At 40.1% G+C, this 19,259-nt stretch overlaps 2 protein-coding genes across 3 annotated transcripts; one reads left to right on the top strand and one right to left on the bottom strand.

Annotated features, from left to right (window-relative positions):
• Positions 1-1,325: 1,325 nt before the first annotated feature.
• LOC106609105 (serine/threonine-protein kinase pim-3) lies at positions 1,326-5,344 on the bottom strand. Its single transcript, XM_014207521.3, has 6 exons — positions 4,904-5,344; positions 4,497-4,606; positions 4,329-4,379; positions 3,853-4,216; positions 2,811-2,987; positions 1,326-2,628 (listed from the first exon to the last, which is right to left on the bottom strand). The coding sequence occupies exons 1-6, from the start codon at positions 4,989-4,991 to the stop codon at positions 2,432-2,434; spliced, it is 987 nt and encodes a 328-aa protein (XP_014062996.1). The 5' UTR covers positions 4,992-5,344; the 3' UTR covers positions 1,326-2,431.
• Positions 3,299-15,158, top strand: LOC145880026 (uncharacterized). 2 transcript variants are annotated; one of them, XR_014392910.1, is made up of 2 exons: positions 3,299-3,648; positions 14,073-15,158. XR_014392910.1 is itself a non-coding variant. In XM_082977596.1 (2 exons), the coding sequence occupies exons 1-2, from the start codon at positions 9,076-9,078 to the stop codon at positions 14,639-14,641; spliced, it is 648 nt and encodes a 215-aa protein (XP_082833722.1). In that variant the 5' UTR covers positions 8,006-9,075; the 3' UTR covers positions 14,642-15,158. The 2 variants fall into 2 exon arrangements, 1 of the variants encoding a protein (XP_082833722.1); XM_082977596.1 differs by lacking the exon at positions 3,299-3,648 and adding an exon at positions 8,006-9,154.
• Positions 15,159-19,259: the final 4,101 nt, after the last annotated feature.

The following is a 19,259-nucleotide window of genomic DNA, read 5'->3' as shown; positions in this document are numbered from 1 at the left end:
ACAGGTTAAAGAAGGATTGTTAAGCCTTGAGACAATTGAGACATGGATTGTGTATGTGTGCCATTCAGAGGGACAAGACAAAAGATTTAAGTGCCTTCGAACGGGGTATAGTAGTAGGTGCTTTGCGTACCGGTTTGTGTCAAGACCTGCAACGCTGCTGGGTTTTTCACGCTCAACAGTTTCCTGTGTGTATCAAGAATGGCCACCACCCAAAGAACATCCAGCCACCTTTACACAACTGTGGGAAGTATTGGAGTCAACAGACTATTGGAGGCGCACAGTACTACATAGAGCCATGGCTACATGGAACTCTATTCCACATCAGGTAACTGATGCAAGCAGCAGAATCGGATTTAAAAAACAGATAAAAATACACCTTATGGAACAGCGGGGACTGAGAAAAGACACACACAAGCACAGACACACACGTGCACATGGACATTGTATTGTAAATATGTGGTGGTGGAGTGGTGACCTGAGGGAACACACTGAATGTGTTGGGTAAGGTGTTATGAACTGTAATGTCATGTATTTTAAACTGTAACAGTCTTATGTTGCTGGACCTCAGGAAGAGTAGCTGCTGGGGTTTCTTAATAAAGAGAAATACAAACATGGGCCAGCATCCCTGTGGAATGCTTGACACGTTGAGTTCATGCCCGACGAAATAGAGGAAAATGTTTGGTATACTCAGTGTATGTCCTCTATTAGGGACTATGGTTTCAGCACATTGTCATTATTTTAATGGATTCTGTAATTTCTAAGTGAAGCTGTCAGATTTCTTATGAACAACACTTTAATTCTTAGTGTGTAATGAATTCAGTCTACCAATAGTATGTGTGGAAATGCTTACTCAATATGTAAATTGAGCCATCTTTAGAGGAGCTGTAATAACTATTTTGATGACTAGTATTACTACTGTATATATGCAAACACCCTTACCCATTTGGTTTATAGGCTTTCATCAATGACTGAGGAAGTTTTACCAGTAGGTCAAGACAACACAAGTATGATTTATGTACAAAAAGAGATTTAATTGAAAAGTTTGTATATATAAAAAAAAAAATATCTCCAGATCTATCATTCATGTCATACAGCTAAACTGAAAGAATATCTAACACCAGGCAAGCCACAGATTCATCATAGTCACTAACTAGAATAGCCCTATCCAACCCAATAGCCATACGTGTACCATGGAGTTCAATACATGGAGACAGCACACGTGTAATGTACCCCCCAAAAAAGATGTACTTTTAGAGTAATTATTCCAACATTACCACAGATAGGACTATAAAAAGGAGTTAAATAACATTCATAGCTCTTCCAAATTTAAGTAAACCTTGTTTTATTCCCTTCAGACAACTTCAGTGCATCCATCCACAATCGAAACAAATTGTGTAAAGAAAAATTAATTACAGGAATGCAAAACAAAAGGCCATGTAAAGATATGCAAACTCTGGGATTTCTCACTCTTAAACATTGACAATAAATAAGCTACAAGAGTGTGGAACGTCTACATGTTCTGAAGAAATTAAAAGCATGGGAAGAAAAAAAACCTGCACAATATTTGTATTGAAAAAGAGACCATGAATATTGCATTGATTGTGCATTTCACACTTAAGCCATGGATACAGCAGTTCAGGGCAGGAGAATTATAGTGCCAGCTACGAGATGGGGGAAAGGCAATACATTTAAATACATTTCCAAGGGGCTAAACAGACAGATATAATGTAGTTTTAATACACATTCAGAAATGAAAGGATTCAATTTTGAGAAATCCAAACGACTGAGGCTGTAGTATGAGTGAGCAGCTTAGTAAGGGGGTGCAGTGTGAGTGAGTTGTGTTTCAAGTATTCCATGGTCAACACCTCTCCCCCCCCCCCCCCCCCCCTTATGATCCCTAAGCATGCTGGGTGGTGTAGTTTACCACACTGTTATGGAGGAAGACAACTCATCTCCATCATGACAGGGTGGGATACGTACAAACAAACCAGCCGGAAAGGGTTATAACAAAACAAAAATTATGACAAAAGCCCCCGAGAAGCAGCTTTCAAAAAGGCACTACAAATCAAAACATTTAAAAATAAAGCATTCTCCTAGCTCTATGAGAGCAGCCATGTCTGTCTGAATAGGGGGCTTTAAACCAGATGCATAAACCCACCGTTATAACAAATTAGAAAATAATAAAGTACAAAATAAATAGTCACTGGTAAAGACCGCCCCAAACAGCAAATGTCCCACATTAGGAAACAGTTAATGAGGTATAAAAATAAAAGATCAAAAGGAAGAACAAACTGTAATAAATTATAATAATTCCATACATAAAAAATGTATTCTACCTGCCCAGCCATGGTGGGGCATAAGGACCAGAGCCCTTTAAGTCCAGTTAAACCCCCCCCCCCCCATTCTCTCCTCTTTTCTCTCATCCCCTCTTTCATAGGCTCTCCTTGCTAGAGCTTGTGCTAGATATGTCCGTGTCGATGGTCCTCAGCCGGATGTCCCCATCCTCCGTCTTGGAGGACATCGACACTTCCCCAGCCAAGCGCATCCACGGGTGGTCCAGGATCTGTTCCAGAGTAGGCCTATCTGAGGGCCGTAACGACAGGCACCACTTGATCAGCTGCTGGCACTCTGGAAGGAGGGAGAGAAAAGGGGAAAACATGAGTATTTTATTTTGTGGGAGAATCTCAAGAGGGAGATAGAGGTGTATAGGAACACACAAGAAAATAAGAAATTTGTGTTTAGAAATATGTTTTAAGATTAGAAGTGAGTGTTAAGCAATGTGTTGGTTGTATATTGGAGGTAGTACACACCATTAGACACTCTCCTCCTGAAGTACAGTCTCCCCTGGAGGATTTCCTCATCTTGCTCAAAGGGGATGTCTCCACAGACCATGTCATACAGAAGCACCCCTAGCGACCACACCGTAGCCGAGCGCCCGTGGTATCTATGGAAGCGTATCCACTCTGGCGGGCTATATACTCTTGTACCTGGAGGAGAAAAAGGGGGGAAGGCTCATTAGTGATGTTTTACTTCTACAATAAACAAACAGTTTATTTGGGGCATTTCATGTGACAATAACAGGACTATATTGCAATACTGTAGGATTTTGTAAGATATTATAAATTGATATTTTACAAAAATTGTCAGATAATGTCTATAAAGGCAAGTGTAATTCCATCCAAACAAGTACTTGTACTGGCGTTATAATGCCATTTTCTTTTCCACAACTCGGGCATGAGTAACTTGGCCACCAAAAAAAACGAGTGCGCAATGCGAGCTATCACGTGACATGAATCAGTCCAAGCTCAGGTTTCACAACAAACAGATGTTACGTGGCAGCTGAACCAATAGCCATTACCTAGGCTTTGAAATGCGCGTTTCTTGTAACATAACAGGCAATGATCAACATATAACAATAACCTATTTTACTACACTAGTGTGTGTTATATTATTGACTAATATGAAATTATATAAAGCACCTTTATAAATAACTACATAAGGACAACAAAAAGAACATGGCTGATAACGTTACCACCCGAGGGAAAATACTTCATGAGGTACCAAAAACAAACCACTGCGTCACAGCGTTGTGTGGACACCCGCCAATACATGGGGGGAAGAGAAATTACCAGCTGATGATCAAATAAGGCAAGTAACTATCTATACTAAAGCCAAAAAGACTCAAAATCTAATAAGGGTGAACCAAAATGTCTAAAATAACTAGAGTCAAACAAATATAGCTGAAAGCAAGTTAAGGGTCAGTGCAGACTATCATGCACCTTCAAAAACAAAACCAGAAAATACAATGGCGCTACTGCTGGCCAAAGCACTGAGGAAGGGTAGGGTACGTACCGTCAAAGTCAGTGTAGACTGTGTCCTTGAGAATCGCCCCTGAACCAAAGTCAATAAGCGTGAGATTCCCAGTGCGTAGGTCTACAAGCAGATTTTCATCTTTGATATCTCTGTGAACTACTCCGCTGCTGTAACAGTGGCGGACAGACTCCAAAACCTGACGGAAAAATCCCTTCGCAGTCTCCTCGTCCAAAGCGCCCTTCTCCGTTATGAAATCGAAAAGATCCTTGACCAGCTCCGGTCGTTCCATGACAATCAACCAGCCGTCTGGTCGCTCATACCAATCCAGGAGTTGTATAACCCCTCGAAACGATGAACTGACTTTTTTCAATAAAATAATCTCCAAAGGCACGATCACACCATTCTGTAAGAAAATATTCATCACAAATGAGTTGAGTGACCTAGAATCGATTCAAATATCAAACGACAACTAGCATGGGTGAAAAACCTAAACAAATCGGAGTGGTGATACTTACAATAGTACCCCATTCGGTCACCCGTTCCTTCTGCACATGTTTCACTGCGACCTAATTTCGGGGTTAAAAATACACATTAGATACATTGTAGCAACAACTAAGTTAGTCAATAACCATGAGATGCCTTGATGGGGCCATGTGCCGAGATCAAAGCATTCCTATTCTTACCGGTGCGTCATCGGAGAGCCGACTACCCGCATAGACTGTGCCGAATCCACCGCTGCCGAGCACGGATCCCACCTTGTAAACCTTTTCGAACGGCTCCTTTTCCACTTTAACTGAAGAAAGATCAATATAAATAAACGTTAACCACTCGAGTCGCAGCCGTTGACTAGACTTTCCAGACAGTTACTAACTAATATTAGCGATGTTTGCTAATAAATCAACGTTGGCGTGCATATCCACCGCACGAAGTCATTTAAATAATTCCACGCACAGGATATTAGAGTTAATTAAATAATTGTATTTGACTAACTATTGGACGCATTAATGATTGCAATATAAAGCTACTTCACTAACCAGTGCAACATTATTTCTGGCAATGTACGAAGAATGACAGCGGGTTCGAATCATACCTGGCTGGAGCTGTATTTTCACCGGTAAATGGTCCATGCTCGAAGGGTTGCAAATGTGCGAGAATGAGCCAAACTTTGACAGCAACATATTCGAACGGAAGACAGACGAAATCCTTGTTTATCTGAGAAGGTAGATCCCGATCCAATCCTAGGGAATATGATTGAAAAGGCTACTAGCTACTAAATCCAGTGTGCCAACTCCACCCGCCCGTCGCCGTGACTCAAATACAATGCCGCCTCTAGGTTTTCCAGATTAGAAACGCCGCGTACAAAGAGAATCTTGTATCTTGATAACTGCACTTGGAAGACAACAGTTTTCAAGAAGTACTGAAGAAAGGACACTTGCAGAGCGGTTAACTGCAATCGAAGAAGTTTGTAAGAAATCCAAGGGACTGTGTTGATATCACGGAACTGATTTGAGCTCTGGCACAGTCTTTCCCTACCTTTTCTATAACGCCAATATTTTTTGACGAGTGGAGGACGGTTATATCCCTCCGCCCCGAAAGACTACTCGGTATTTTACTGGAATTTGTTTTAATATCCGGCAATAATTAATTGAAATGTAGAGATTTAATATGATGATTCATACAATATAAAAAATAAAAAAAAACATTGTATAATTTATCAGATATAAGGATATGTATACACGTACTACTTTCTCATAGTACGAGACGCACAGGGATCTCTTGTCTGGAGGTTTTGCGCTGTGTTGACAAGCGACCTGGAGGACTCAACCAATAAGATGGTATATATATTTACCATGTTTTCGATTTGGACCAATCAAATGCTCATTATCATAAAGAGGTGATTTGCGCGCACGTGGTGGGAATTCCGAGACACCCCTTCCTCCCCATTTCCTCTGGGAAACACTGAGAGTTCTAGTGGATCACCGCCTTTCAAAGTGTTTCACAATGGGGATAAAAATTGTCCAACATGCGACTACATGGACTTTAAAACAACCATGTGCATATGATCAAAGGTCATGCAGTTTTACCCAGGCGAATGGGACCGAAGACGTGATTGAAACGGCATGCACATTTGCGCGATTCATGTGGAACCAGCTGTTATTCTTCGTAACCTTGCTGTACATTTCCAGAAATAATGCAGTTTAGCTTTATGTCACAATCATTTGAGGCTCTCTCGCCCAACTTGATAGTACAATGTACATACATATTTGCAGTTTGGGAGTGTGTGATATGGGTGTTATAGACATGTTTATTTCAACATTACAAATAAAAACTTTCGTAAGCAATGGCAACACTGCCATGTTGCACTGAACCTTGCTGTTGGAAAATCACATCAGTGTCTGACCTTTGGCTGTAGTAGATGCACCTCCCCCGACTTCACTCAACTTTCTTCTGCAGTGGGTTGCTTCAGGCTTACCACTCAAACAAGCCCACTCTTTTCACAGCATTTCACCAGGGAGGTGGGTTTCAAAGTCCAACCCAAAGTCTAGGTACCAGTTAGCGTCAACTTGCAAAGAGCTATTGGTCGTGTTTACATTTACATTTGAGTCATTTAGCAGACGCTCTTATCCAGAGCGACTTACAGTAGTGAATGCATACATTTCATACATTTTTTTCTCTACTAGTTGTGTTCGAGAGCACCAAAACGACTGACTGTCTACAAATCACCTTGCATCATAAATAACGACTCATTATTATTTGTAATTCAGTCAGTCAATCACACTTTACCCATGATACATTGCGCTTTTGATCCTATCGAACACGGCCATTGTTTTGACAGCTGGAGCTTTCATAGCCTGGCATCATTGATCAACCAAATCTAAAATATTCGGTTTCACCAAAATACTGTTTTAACGTTACAGGAGCTTATCCAGTATCTCTAGGAACAATACTTAATAGGCATTGGGTTTAATGTGTCCTTCACTATCAAATACGCTTCTAAAACTTGTTTTTATCCAGGGTCTCACATTTTCCGCATTTGGGCTGCCATTGTAGTCTATTCTAGACGACGCAGTCACGTAAGAGTATAGGCTATAACGTAATCTCCCACTTCTACAGGCGGAAAACTGGAGACCATGGATAAAAATGTGTTTCAACCCTTATTTGATAGCGAAGGACACAATTGACCCAACGAATCTTAACTAATGTTCATAGAGATCGTGGATATGCCTCTAACTTTAAAACATAATTTTGGTAAAACCCAATAGTCAGTGGTGGAAAAAGTACCCAATTGTCATACTTGCATAAAAGTAAAGATACCTCTTAAGGATTAGCCCCTTTTTTTCAATTTTCGCCTAAAATGACATACCCAAATCTAACTGCCCGTATGCATGTTCTTGGTACCATTTGAAAGGAAACACTTTGAAGTTTATGGAAATGTGAAAGGAATATAGTAGACTATAACACAATAGATCTGGTAAAAGATAATACAAAGAAAAAAATGTTTATTTTTGTTGCATCATCTTTGACATGAAAAAGAAAACCCACACATTCAGCTAGGAAGCTGGAGGTGATTTAGATGGTGTTCACAAGACTGATAACTTCAAGAATGAGCAAGCTACATGACATTTAGTATGAAGTCACTCAGGTGTCCCTCACGATTTGCCCAAATGTACCTAAGTGGCCGAATTGGTAAATTTATACATTTTCAAGAACATAACTATAGAAAACATACAAAAATGCTATGCTAATAAAAAATACAAGTTTACACACTCCCAGGAATGTCATACATGATGGATCATTAGCTTCCCTACATAAAAAGTGCATACAGGAGACGCAACAAGAATGCTGATCCAATGTCTCCAAACACAGAAGTTAAATATTTAAGATAAGGGCCAAGTTAGCAGCCAACACAGATCTAATGTCATAAGTGAACACACCACATACAAAGTAAAAAAATTAAGTGTACACACTATTTACAATTACAGTATTTAGAACACCCTCTACACAAGATTGTGCTGCTGGTCCCAAGTCCCTTTCTGCTGTACCGTCCTCTACTTGTAGGCTGGCTGAGTATTAACACCTCTAGATGGCTGGGTGGGGGGTTGTTGTCGAGCCAGAGAGAGCAGCAGTCAGACTAAGTGGGGGATGGAGGATTTGAATGTGGTGTCTTTGAAGTCAGTCTTTACCGCTATTGAAGAAAATATCTGTAAGAATTCATGTGTATTACTTATTTTATTGAACCTTTATTTTAGCAATACATCAAATAAACAACATCTATAAACATATATTATATAGAGTATGAGGAACACTGGTGATGCGTGTGTTCCATGTTTTTATTTTATTTTTATTAACCTTTATTTAACTAGGCAAGTCAGTACAAATGCTTATTTAGAATGGCGCCTACCCCGGCCAACCCCAGACAACGCTGGGCCAAGCCCCTATGGGACTCCCAATCACGGCCGAATGTGATGCAGCCTGGATTCGAACCAGGTATTGCAGTGTGTTAGACCACTGCGCCAGTACAATGTGTGTTTTATGTTGACTTTGACATGTTGTGGCCATTCAAACTGCATTAGCTCGGATTTACAATATAAAATAACATAAATATAAAGACTGGTATTTCACTTACAAGTCTAAGGTAGCGTCCTCTCCTTTAGCTGTTGTCTAAACTATATTCACTGAGTCAGTGACACTTTCCCGGTAGATTTCTGCTAGAATATCGTCCAAAATCTGTATACCTGGACTTTGATTTAGCTTTTCCAGTATTAGTAGCCACATTGTAAGTTAAAAATGTGCAAAACAGTTTGTTTTCATAACTCACAGATGTGCGTAGCGCGCTTCGACATGCTCTTGCATAATTTTCCAAATTAACGAGCTGAAAGATTTTACTTCACACAAAGGGTTTCCACCTACTCACGTAAAGCACAGCTCGTTGGCTATCTAGCTAACTTGGTTTCAAAACGATAGGTTGTCATTTGGACAAAGATACAGTCAATCAAGTGAACACCGCCTGTGTCATCGGCGCGCAACGATGTCGTAGTTTCCTGGCTAAAATTGGCTTTCCAGTGGATATTCTGAATGCAGAATGATATAACAAAGGCTGTTTACTTTTTACAGTGTCTGAGGAAAAAACAAGAACGTAATTTGACTGGTTGAAACAACGTTTAGGGTTTGATTTTCACAGATTTCTATCTTTGCAAGTTGAACGAGTGGAAATACAAAATCGATCGTGCATACTATATGGACCTTTTTAGGATATGAAAAATGATTTTAGCAAACAAAACTAAACTACATTTTATCTCTGGGACCCTTAGGATGACAAATCAGAGCAAGATTTCAGAATGTAAGTAAATGATTTACCTTCAGATGTGAACGTATCAAACCTGTTGCTGTCATACAAATGTTTTGTTGTTGTGCATTCTCCTCAAACAATAGCATGGTATTTTTGTTGTTGTAATAGCTACTGTAAATTGTACAATGCAGTTAGATTAACAAGAAATTAAGCTTTCTGCCCATATAAAACACTTATATGTACCACATTTTTGTTGTTGTTGTTTAAAATGATGTTTTAATCACATTATGCATATTGAGCAACAACTGTCCTGTTGACGGACACCGATCCAAAATAAGTTTAATAGAAAATGACTCAAGTGAAAGTGATAGTCACCCAGTAAAATACTACTTGATTATCGGACCCTTTTTTTAAATCAATTTTCGCCTGAAATGACATACCCAAATCTAACTGCCTTTAGCTGAGGACCTGAAGCAATGATATGCATATTCTTGATACCATTTGAAAGGAAACACTTTGAAGTTTGTGGAAATGTGAAATCAATGTAGGATAATATAACACATAAGATCTGGTAAAAGATAGTACAAAGAAAAAAACATGAGTTTACATTTTTTTTTCTCCATCATCTTTGAAATGTAAGAGAAAGGCCATTATATGACTTAGGAGTCTAGGCAATTTAGATTTTGGCCACTAGATGGAAGCAGTGTATGTGCAAAGTTTTAGACTGATCCAATGAACCATTGGATATCTGTTCAAAGTGTTGTATTAAGTCTGCCCAAATGTGCCTAATTGGTTTATTGATACATTTTCAGTACATAACTGTGCACTCTCCTCAAACAATAGCATGGTATTCTTTCACTTTAATAGCTATTGTAAATTGGACAGTGCAGTTAGATTAACAAGAATTTAAGCTTTCTGCCCATATAAGACATGTCTATGTCCTGGGAAATGTTCTTGTTACTTAAAACCTCATCCTAATCACATTAGCGCACGTTAGCTCAACCTTCACACAGGAGGACACCGATCCTGTGGAGGTTAAAAGTCTAAAAGTATTTGGTTTTAAATATAATGAAGTATGAAAAGTAAACGTAATTGCAAAAATATACTTAAGTATCAAAATAATTTAAATTGACTTCTATTAGGCAATCCAAACGGCACAATTTTCTTGTTTTTATTTAATTGCGGATAGCCAAGGGCACAATCCAACATTCAGACATAATTTACAAATGAAGCATTTTTGTTTAGTGAGTCTGCCAGAGCGGATGCAGTAGGAATGACTAGTTCTCTTGATAAGTGTGTGAATTGGACCCTTTTCCTGTCCTGTTAAGCATTCAAAATATAGCGAGTACTTTTGGGTGTCAGGGAAAATGCATGGAGTTAAAAGTACATTATTTTCTTTAGGAATGTAGTAGAGTAAAAGTAAAAGTTGTCAAAATATAAATAGTAAGATAAAGTACAGATACCCCAAAAAACTTCAGAACTTTACGCCACTGCCACGAGTTATGGTTAATCAAGGATGCCAGGCTATGGAAGCTTGCGCAACGAGTCACCTGTTTAAGTAATGGTTCGTTGCAGGATGAAGGAAGGTACCTGTTATTTGAGCCAACATTTAGTGGCGACCCGCCATTCAGGGCAGAGCCCCACCTGTTTTTGTTGTTGCCTGTTTTGCATGTTATTTTGGCATTAATACGTGTCGCATATCAGTCTGCAAACAATGTAAAAAAATATAAATAATAATTGAGTTAATAAAGCCGAATACAAACTTGGTCTCTTTTTTGCTTTGTTGAGTAAGGCAGCTCCAAAATGCAGGTGTTTCAGCCTAGCTCAGTGCTTTCTTCAGTGGTGGGGCAGCCAGCGGAAAATGCGGAGCGTAGGGGTTGGTAATGTTCTCTAGTTCTCTAATTCAAGTCCCTTGGATGTTGCCACAGAGTTACATTGGAAGTGCCCATCCAAGAAGGCTCAAAGTCATTGGCCACAGATAAAATTAAGTCAAATCACGTTATATCTACAGTAGCTTTGATTGGACTGATCATGTCAACATTACACAAAGTCTTAGCTAGCATTGTAGCAGTCATCATCATGAATCAAGTCGACAATCTACTGGCAAATCATTTTCAATCCTTGTCATTTGAAGAGAAATTATGAAAATAAATTATAGATAAAACATATCGGTGCTCATCGGCCATTGGATATAAACATTACACAATACGTTGGATATCGCAAATTCAACAATGAGGAGCTTGGAAGGAATCAGTGGCTAACTGCAAGCATTGCAAAGCAATAGCTAAGAAACTAATACTAAGTGTATGCTGTGTAGTAAGCTGTTAGTGGCCCATGAGCCTCACCCTAATAATTTGGTTCCTTTTCCCCTCGTAATTTCACCTACTGTTCTGACTTGGTGGTGAACATGTAGGCTATAGCCTGTTTTAGAAAAATGTCATCATTGAATTTTGTAAAAGCTTTCATTGTCTGTTTATATCCCCCCTTTACAGTGAGGGAAACAAGTATTTGATCCCCTGATTTCTCATTTTGCCCACTTCCTGATTCAAATTTTCTCAGGTTTTTGCCTGCCATATGCGTTCCGTTATACTCACAGACACCATTCAAACAGTTTCAGAAACTTCAGAGTGTTTTCTATCCAAATCTACTACATTTACATTACATTTAAGTCATTTAGCAGACGCTCTTATCCAGAGCGACTTATAAAATGGTGCATTCACCTTATGATATCCAGTGGAACAACCACTTTACAATAGTGCATCTAAATCTTTTAAGGGGGGGGGGGGGGTTAGAAGGATTACTTTATCCTATCCTAGGTATTCCTTAAAGAGATGGGGTTTCAGGTGTCTCCGGAAGGTGGTGATTGACTCCGCTGTCCTGGCGTCGTGAGGGAGCTTGTTCCACCATTGGGGTGCCAGAGCAGCGAACAGTTTTGACTGGGCTGAGCGGGAACTGTGCTTCCTCAGAGGTAGGGGGGCCAGCAGGCCAGTGGTGGATGAACGCAGTGCCCTTGTTTGGGTGTAGGGCCTGATCAGAGCCTGAAGGTATGGAGGTGCCGTTCCCTTCACAGCTCCGTAGGCAATCACCATGGTCTTGTAGAGCATGGTGATGTTGTAGAGCATGAACCTACAGGATCGGGTCACCGCCTTGATGTTAGTGGAGAACGACAGGGTGTTGTCCAGGATCATGCCAAGGTTCTTAGCACTCTGGGAGGAGGACACAAGGGAGTTGTCAACCGTGATGGCGAGATCATGGAACGGGCAGTCCTTCCCCGGGAGGAAGAGCAGCTCCGTCTTGCCGAGGTTCAGCTTGAGCTGGTGATCCGTCATCCACACTGATACTAATAATATGCATATTCTATTTTCTGGGCCAGAGTAGTAACCTGTTTAAATTGGGTACCGTTTTCATCCGGCTGTGAAAATACTGCCCCCTAGCCCCAAGAGGTTTTAAGAGTGTGCTCCTAATCTCAGCTCGTTACCTGTATAAAAGACACCTGGGAGCCAGAAATCTTTCTGATTGAGAGGGGGTCAAATACTTATTTCCCTCATTAAAATGCAAATCAATTTATAACATTTTTGACATGCATTTTTCTGGATTTTTTTGTTATTCTGTCTCTCACTGTTCAAATAAACCTAACATTAAAATTATAGACTGATCATTTCTTTGTCAGTGGGCAAACGTACAAAATCAGCAGGGGATCAAATACCGTATTTATCCTTCGGTTCTGTCACGACTTCCGCCGAAGTCGGTCCCTCTCCTTGTTCGGGCGGCGTTCAGTGGTCGACGTCACCGGTCTTCTAGCCATCGCCGCTCCACCTTTCATTTTCCATTTGTTTTGTCTTGGTTTTCCGCACACCTGGTTCACATTCCCTCATCTGACTAAATGTATATTACCCTCTGTTCCCCCCATGTCTGGGTGTGGAATTCTGTCACGACTGGTTGAAGGTAAGTCAGATGCAGGAGAGCAGAGATGGGTGATAACAGGCGCACTTTATTCATGCCCAAGGAAAACAGCGATAACGCCCAGAGTACACAAATGGTACAATAAACAAAACATACGGGTGAAACACATACCCGGCGCAAACCAGCCTGATGCGAACCACACTTAACAAACAAACAATTCCACACACAGACATGGGGGGAACAGAGGGTAATATAGCGATAGCTAGAAGACCGGTGACGTCGACTGCCAAACGCTGCCCGAACAAGGAGAGGGACCGACTTCGGCGGAAGTCGTGACAGGTTCTGACTTGGTGTACAGGGAGAATACTGTAAGAACGGCCCATGTTCTGAATTCTGTCGCTGTACATTTCAAAATTGCTGAACAAAGTTATATTGACTGTCCGTCCTAGCTCTCTCATTAATGTCTTAATCGATATTACGGATTGCCTCAATTGTCAGTCGAAACCACATTTGTTTAAGCAAGTCAGCCATATTAGCTATGTTTTTTTAAAAGGCAGTAAATTAGGCTGAATTATCTGTTTCTCTGCCAGACAAGTCTCCGCTGATAGCCAGGTATAGCAGTGGTAAGGTGTTGAGACTGCTGTTGGGACTCTGCTGTGACAGCTTTATATAGGCCCTAACAGTTTGTGGGCACCGTTTGTCACCGTTATAATAACTCTACCTACATGCACCCAATTACCTCGACACCGGTGCCCCCGCACATTGACATTGACTCTGTAACAGTACCCCCTGTATATAGCCATACTATTGTTATTTACTGCACCTCTTTAATAATTAGTTATTCTTATCCCTTACTTTTTGTTTTAGGTATTTTCTTAAAACTGCATTGTTGGTTAAGGGCTTGTAAGTAAGTATTTCACTGTAAGGTCTACACCTGTTGTATTCGGCGCATGTGATAAATTACATTTGATTAGATTATAGTGCAATTAATGTATTCTTTGGTGTTGTATTGTGTCGTGGCTTTGCTTGCATGCATCTAAAACATATATTTTTTTCCCCCACCAAGATTTAGTTTTCCCCACCAAGACAAAGGAGATGATTGTGGACTACAGGAAAAGGAGGACCGAGCACGCCCTCATTGACAGGGCTGTAGTGGAGCAGGTTGAGAGCTTCAAGTTCCTTGGCGTCCACATCACCAACAAACTAACATGGTCCAAGCACACCAAGACAGTCGTGAAGAGGGAACGACAAAACCTATTCCCCCTCAGGAGACTGAAAAGATTTGGCATGGGTCCTCAGATCCTCAAAAGGTTCTACAGCTGCACCATCGAGAGCATCCTGACGCCATCGAGAGCATCCTGGTATGGCAATTGCTCGGCCTCTGAACACATGGCACTACAGAGGGTAGTGCGTAAGTCCCAGTACATCACCGGGGCCAAGCTTCCTGCCATCCAGGATCACTATACCAGGCGGTGTCAGAGGAAGGCCCTAAAAATTGTCAAAGACTCCAGCCACCCTAGTCATAGACTGTTCTCTCAGCTACCGCATGGCAAGCGGTACCGGAACGCCAAGTCTAGGTCCAAGAGGCTTCTATACAGCTTCTACCCCCAAGCCATAAGACTCCTGAACATCTAATCAAATGTCTACCCAGAGTATTTGCATTGTCCCCCCCCCCCCCCCCGCCCTCTTTTACGCTGCTGCTACTCTCTGTTATTATCTATGCATAGTCACTTTAATAACTCTACCTACATGTACATATTGCCTCAACTAACTGGTGCCCCCGCACATTGACTCTGTACCGGTACCCCCTGTATATAGCCTCGCTATTGTTATTTTACAGCTGCTCTTTAATTATTTTTTACTTTTATTTCTTATTTTTTATGTATTTTTCTTAAAACTGCACTGTCGGTTAGGGGCTCGTAAGTAAGCATTTCACTGTAAGGTCTACACCTGTTGTACACCTGTTGTATTCGGCACATGTGACAAATAAAATTTGATTTGATTTGAAAATTGCCACTGCCAACATTGTGCCACTGCTAACATCCTTGCCATCCTTGCCACTCTTGTCATTTGCCAAAGTAATTTCTGGTAATTTCCCATGTCTTTTTAAAATATTTGATTGATTTTATTGAATATTAAAACATACAATCTACTTGCAGTGAAGCCGCTCAATATCTACATCACATTTAGTCAACAGACTCCCATCCAGAATGTGGACCCGAACCAGCGACCTATAAGCCACCGGCCCAAGCTCCCAACCGCTAGGCCACCAGCCCTCCAAGATTCCCCATTCCCCACATTTCCCCAAGAGCTGCCCTCAACCATCCTGAGAGTGTGTGTATAAGCATGTGTAGATGTTTGCATCAGCCTCATGCAAACAGGCATTAGCTGTACATTTTATCTTTTGACTGTCATTCTATCCCCTTTGTCTTCAATTCAACTCTTCAATTCAACCACTGACAACTATGCTGTGATGTTAATATACAATTTCAATGTATCTAATTGAATAGAATCCACAGATTGCGAGTTGAAGATAAATACTTTTACCAAGAGTATTAGTAATTGACTGACCCGGTCTCTCCAGATCTCCCAACAATACTATTTCTAGGGTTAATTTTAGATCAATGTTATGCATTTTCAGCCATTCCTGAACCTGAGACCAGAAACAGGCTACCTGAGGGCAATACCAACACAAATGGTCTATTGAATCTTTATCCTCACAACAAAATCTGCAGAGCTGCGCTGATTGTATGCCTCAAATTTTCAACATTTTGTTGGTGGCAAGAATTCTGTACAATAATTTTAGCTGAAAAGCACAAAGTCTTGAATCTTGCGTTGTTTTATATATCAACTCATACACCATGTACCATGGAATCGGTACATCAAAAATCTCTTCCCAACTATTTTGCAATCTGTATGGCACAGCTGTCAACATCCTGGTCCTCAAATGAGACTGGTATACTTTCCTATTTATGCTATGTTCATTCCTCCACCAGTTTTGATCCTTTATATTGAGCAGACAGACCAGTTCCCTACCTCCCGCACTGCCACCTGCCTCCTCTATTTTTGCAGTAATGCTGTAATCAATTGGTGTAATCTTGGATTGAGCAGACCTTCAATACAATTCTGATATCTCCATGAAAGACATAACTCTACCATTCCAATTTACAATATCCTTTAAAAACAAAATACCCTTTTCAAACATTTTCCATAAATACAGGTCTTTTATCAACCAGCACATTTGAGTTCAGCCATAATGTTTGTTATAATATTTGTTCTATCTTTTCAGAGGGATGAAATTGAAATTGTAGCCAGCTCTGCAATTATTGTTTGAAAAAGAGAAATACTTTGAAAAAAGTTTCATTTTCAGTTAATCAAAAATGAGACATGGCAATCTACACAAAGGCAAAAAGGCAATTTTTAAACAATGGATGAGCTTTTCTTAGTAATCTATTTGAGAACCATTTAGGGTTCAAGCGAAACTTTTGGATAAGTGAAGCTTTTAGAGAGAGGTTTAGTGCTTTTATATTTAATAATCTAAACCCGCCTAGTTCATATGCATTATACAGTATAGATAGGAACTCTTTATCTTGTCTGGTTTAGCATCCCAGATAAAAGAAAATGTGCTCATATGATTTGAAAACAAATCTATTTTTATTTTACAAGTTTTCTATTGAAATTTATTTTTGAGAGCTCATATATATATTTTGTGATATGAATACCAAGTATGTCTACTTCCCCGTCAGCCCATTTGATAGGTAAACTGCAGAGTAATGTAAAAGTTGTATTTTTTTAAAGATACAATATGTAATAAAAGGTTTTTGTCCAGAGAGTCAAGGAAAGTTATCTAGATCTTCAATGAGACATTGCAGGGATATGGCTTGCTGACTTAATATAAAACTTGAGTCATCGGCATAAATGAACACCTTTGTTTTTAAGCCTTGGATTTTTAATCCTCTAATGTTGCTATTTGATCTGATTTTAATAGCTAGCATTTCGATGGCCATAACGAATAGATATGGTGATAGCGGACACCATTGTTTAACTCCTCTTGACAATTCAAAACTCTCTGAGAAGTAGCCTCTATTTACTATTTTACACCTTGGGTTGCTATACATTACTTTTACCCATTTTATAAGAGAATCACCAAATTGAAAATATCCAGGCATTTATAAATAAAATCCAGTCTTACTTTATCGAAGGCCTTTTAAAAATGCGCAATAAATACCAGGCCTGACTTCTTAGATGTTTCATTTTGTTAAAACAAGCTAACAATGGAGCTTTGAGTTTATAAAAAAGACTTGATATACCTCTACTGGTATGCCATCAAGCCCTGGGGTTTTTCCAGACTGAAAGGATTTAATAGCCTCAAAAGTTATTGCTCTGTCATTTGGCCTTCGCACTGATCTTTTAGTACATTTGTTACTTTTCTTTTTTTTTATTATTTTGAAAGAATTCCTTACGGTAATCGTCATTCAAAGGGTGGCCACCTTTCCTTCCAGTTCTCTGCTGCCAATGACTGGAACGAATTGGAAAAATCACTGAAGTTGGAGACTTACTGTACATCTCCCTCACTAACTTTAAGCGTCAGCTGTCTGAGCAGCTTACCGATCGCTGCAGCTGTACACAGCCCATCTATAAATAGCCCATCCAACCAACTACCTACCTCATCCCCATATTTGTTTTGTTTTTCTGCTCTTTTGCACACCAGTATTTCTACTTGCATAACTTCATCTGCACATACAGTTGAAGTCGGAAGTTTACATACACCTTAGCTAAATACATTTAAACTCAGTTTTGCACAATTCCTGACATTTAATCCTGGTAAAAATTCCCTGTCTTAGGTCAGTTAGGATCACCACTTTATTTTAAGCATGTGAAATGTCAGAATAATAGTAGAGAGAATTATTTATTTCAGCTTTCATTTCTTTCATCACATTCTCAGTTGGTCAGAAGTTTACATACACTCAATTAGTATTTGGTAGCATTGCCTTTAAATTGTTTAACTTGGGTCAAACGTTTCGTGTAGCCTTCCACAAGCTTCCCACAATAAGTTGGGTGAATTTTGGCCCATTCCTCCTGACAGAGCTGGTGTAACTGAGTCAGGTTTGTAGGTTTCCTTGCTCGCACACGCCCTTTTCCCTTGACTTTGTTGTCCTTAAGCCGTTTTGCCACAACTTTGGAAGTAGGCTAGAGGTCATTGTCCATTTGGAAGACCCATTTGGGACCAAGCTTTAACTTCCTGACTGATGTCTTGAGATGTTGCTTCAATATATCCACGTAATTTTCCTCCCTCATTATGCCATCTATTTTGTGAAGTGCACCAGCCCCTCCTGCAGCAAAGCACCCCCACAGCATGATGCTGCCACCTCGTTTTTCATGGTTGGGATGGTGTTCTTCGGCTTGCAAGCCTCCCCCTTTTTCCTCCAAACATAATGATGGTCATTATGGCCAAACAGTTCTATTTTTGTTTCATCAGACCAGAGGACATTTCTCCAAAAAGTACAATCTTTATCCCCATGTGCAGTTGCAAACCGTAGTCTGGCTTTTTTTATGGCGATTTTGGAGCAGTGGCTTCTTCCTTGCTGAATGGCCTTTCAGGTTATGTCGATATAGGACTCGTTTTACTGTGGATATTAGATACTTTTGTACCTGTTTCCTCCAGCATCTTCACAAGGTCCTTTTCTGTTGTTCTGGGATTGATTTACACTTTTCGCACCAAAGTACGTTCATCTCTAGGAGACAGAACGCGTCTCCTTCTTGAGCAGTATGACAGCTGCGTGGTCCTATGGTGTTTATACTTGCGTACTATTGTTTGTACAGATGAACGTGGTACCTTCAGGCATTTGGAAATTGCTCCCAAGGATGAACCAGACTTTTGGAAGTCTACAATTTTTTTTCTGAGTTCTTGGCTGATTTCTTTTGATTTTCCCATGATGTCAAGCAAAGAGGCACTGAGTTTGAAGGTAGGCCTTGAAATACATCCACAGGCACATCACCAATTGACTCAAATGATGTCAATTAGCCTATCAGAAGCTTCTAAAGCCATGACATCCTTTTCTGGAATTTTCCAAGCTGTTTAAAAGGCACAGTCAACTTAGTGCATGTGAACTTCTGACCCACTGGAATTGTGATACAGTGAATAGGTGAAATAATCTGTCTGTAAAAAATTGTTGGAAAAATTACTTGTGTCATGTACAAAGTAGATGTCCTAACCGACTTGCCAAAACTATAGTTTGTTTAACAAGAAATT

This window comes from Salmo salar, chromosome 07 (assembly GCF_965601325.2).
Source record: "Salmo salar chromosome 07, fSalSal1, whole genome shotgun sequence".
NCBI classification, from domain to species: domain Eukaryota; kingdom Metazoa; phylum Chordata; class Actinopteri; order Salmoniformes; family Salmonidae; genus Salmo; species Salmo salar.
The sequence above is the reverse complement of the archived record's forward strand: the minus strand, read 5'-3'. Positions and strand labels throughout refer to the sequence as shown.

What these genes read in the sequence shown, in the direction of transcription:
- LOC106609105 (XM_014207521.3), bottom strand. Translation starts at nt 4,991, where the DNA reads ATGTTGCTGTCAAAGTTTGGCTCATTCTCGCACATTTGCAACCCTTCG. An exon ending in TGACCGAATGGGGTACTATT is followed by an intron (nt 4,217 to 4,328) that starts GTAAGTATCACC and finishes ATTTTCTTACAG; the next exon opens with AATGGTGTGATCGTGCCTTT. An exon ending in CAGGAGGAGAGTGTCTAATG is followed by an intron (nt 2,629 to 2,810) that starts GTGTGTACTACC and finishes CCCTCCTTCCAG; the next exon opens with AGTGCCAGCAGCTGATCAAG.
- LOC145880026 (XM_082977596.1), top strand. Translation starts at nt 9,076, where the DNA reads ATGATTTTAGCAAACAAAACTAAACTACATTTTATCTCTGGGACCCTT. An exon ending in TCAGAGCAAGATTTCAGAAT is followed by an intron (nt 9,155 to 14,072) that starts GTAAGTAAATGA and finishes TCCCCCACCAAG; the next exon opens with ATTTAGTTTTCCCCACCAAG.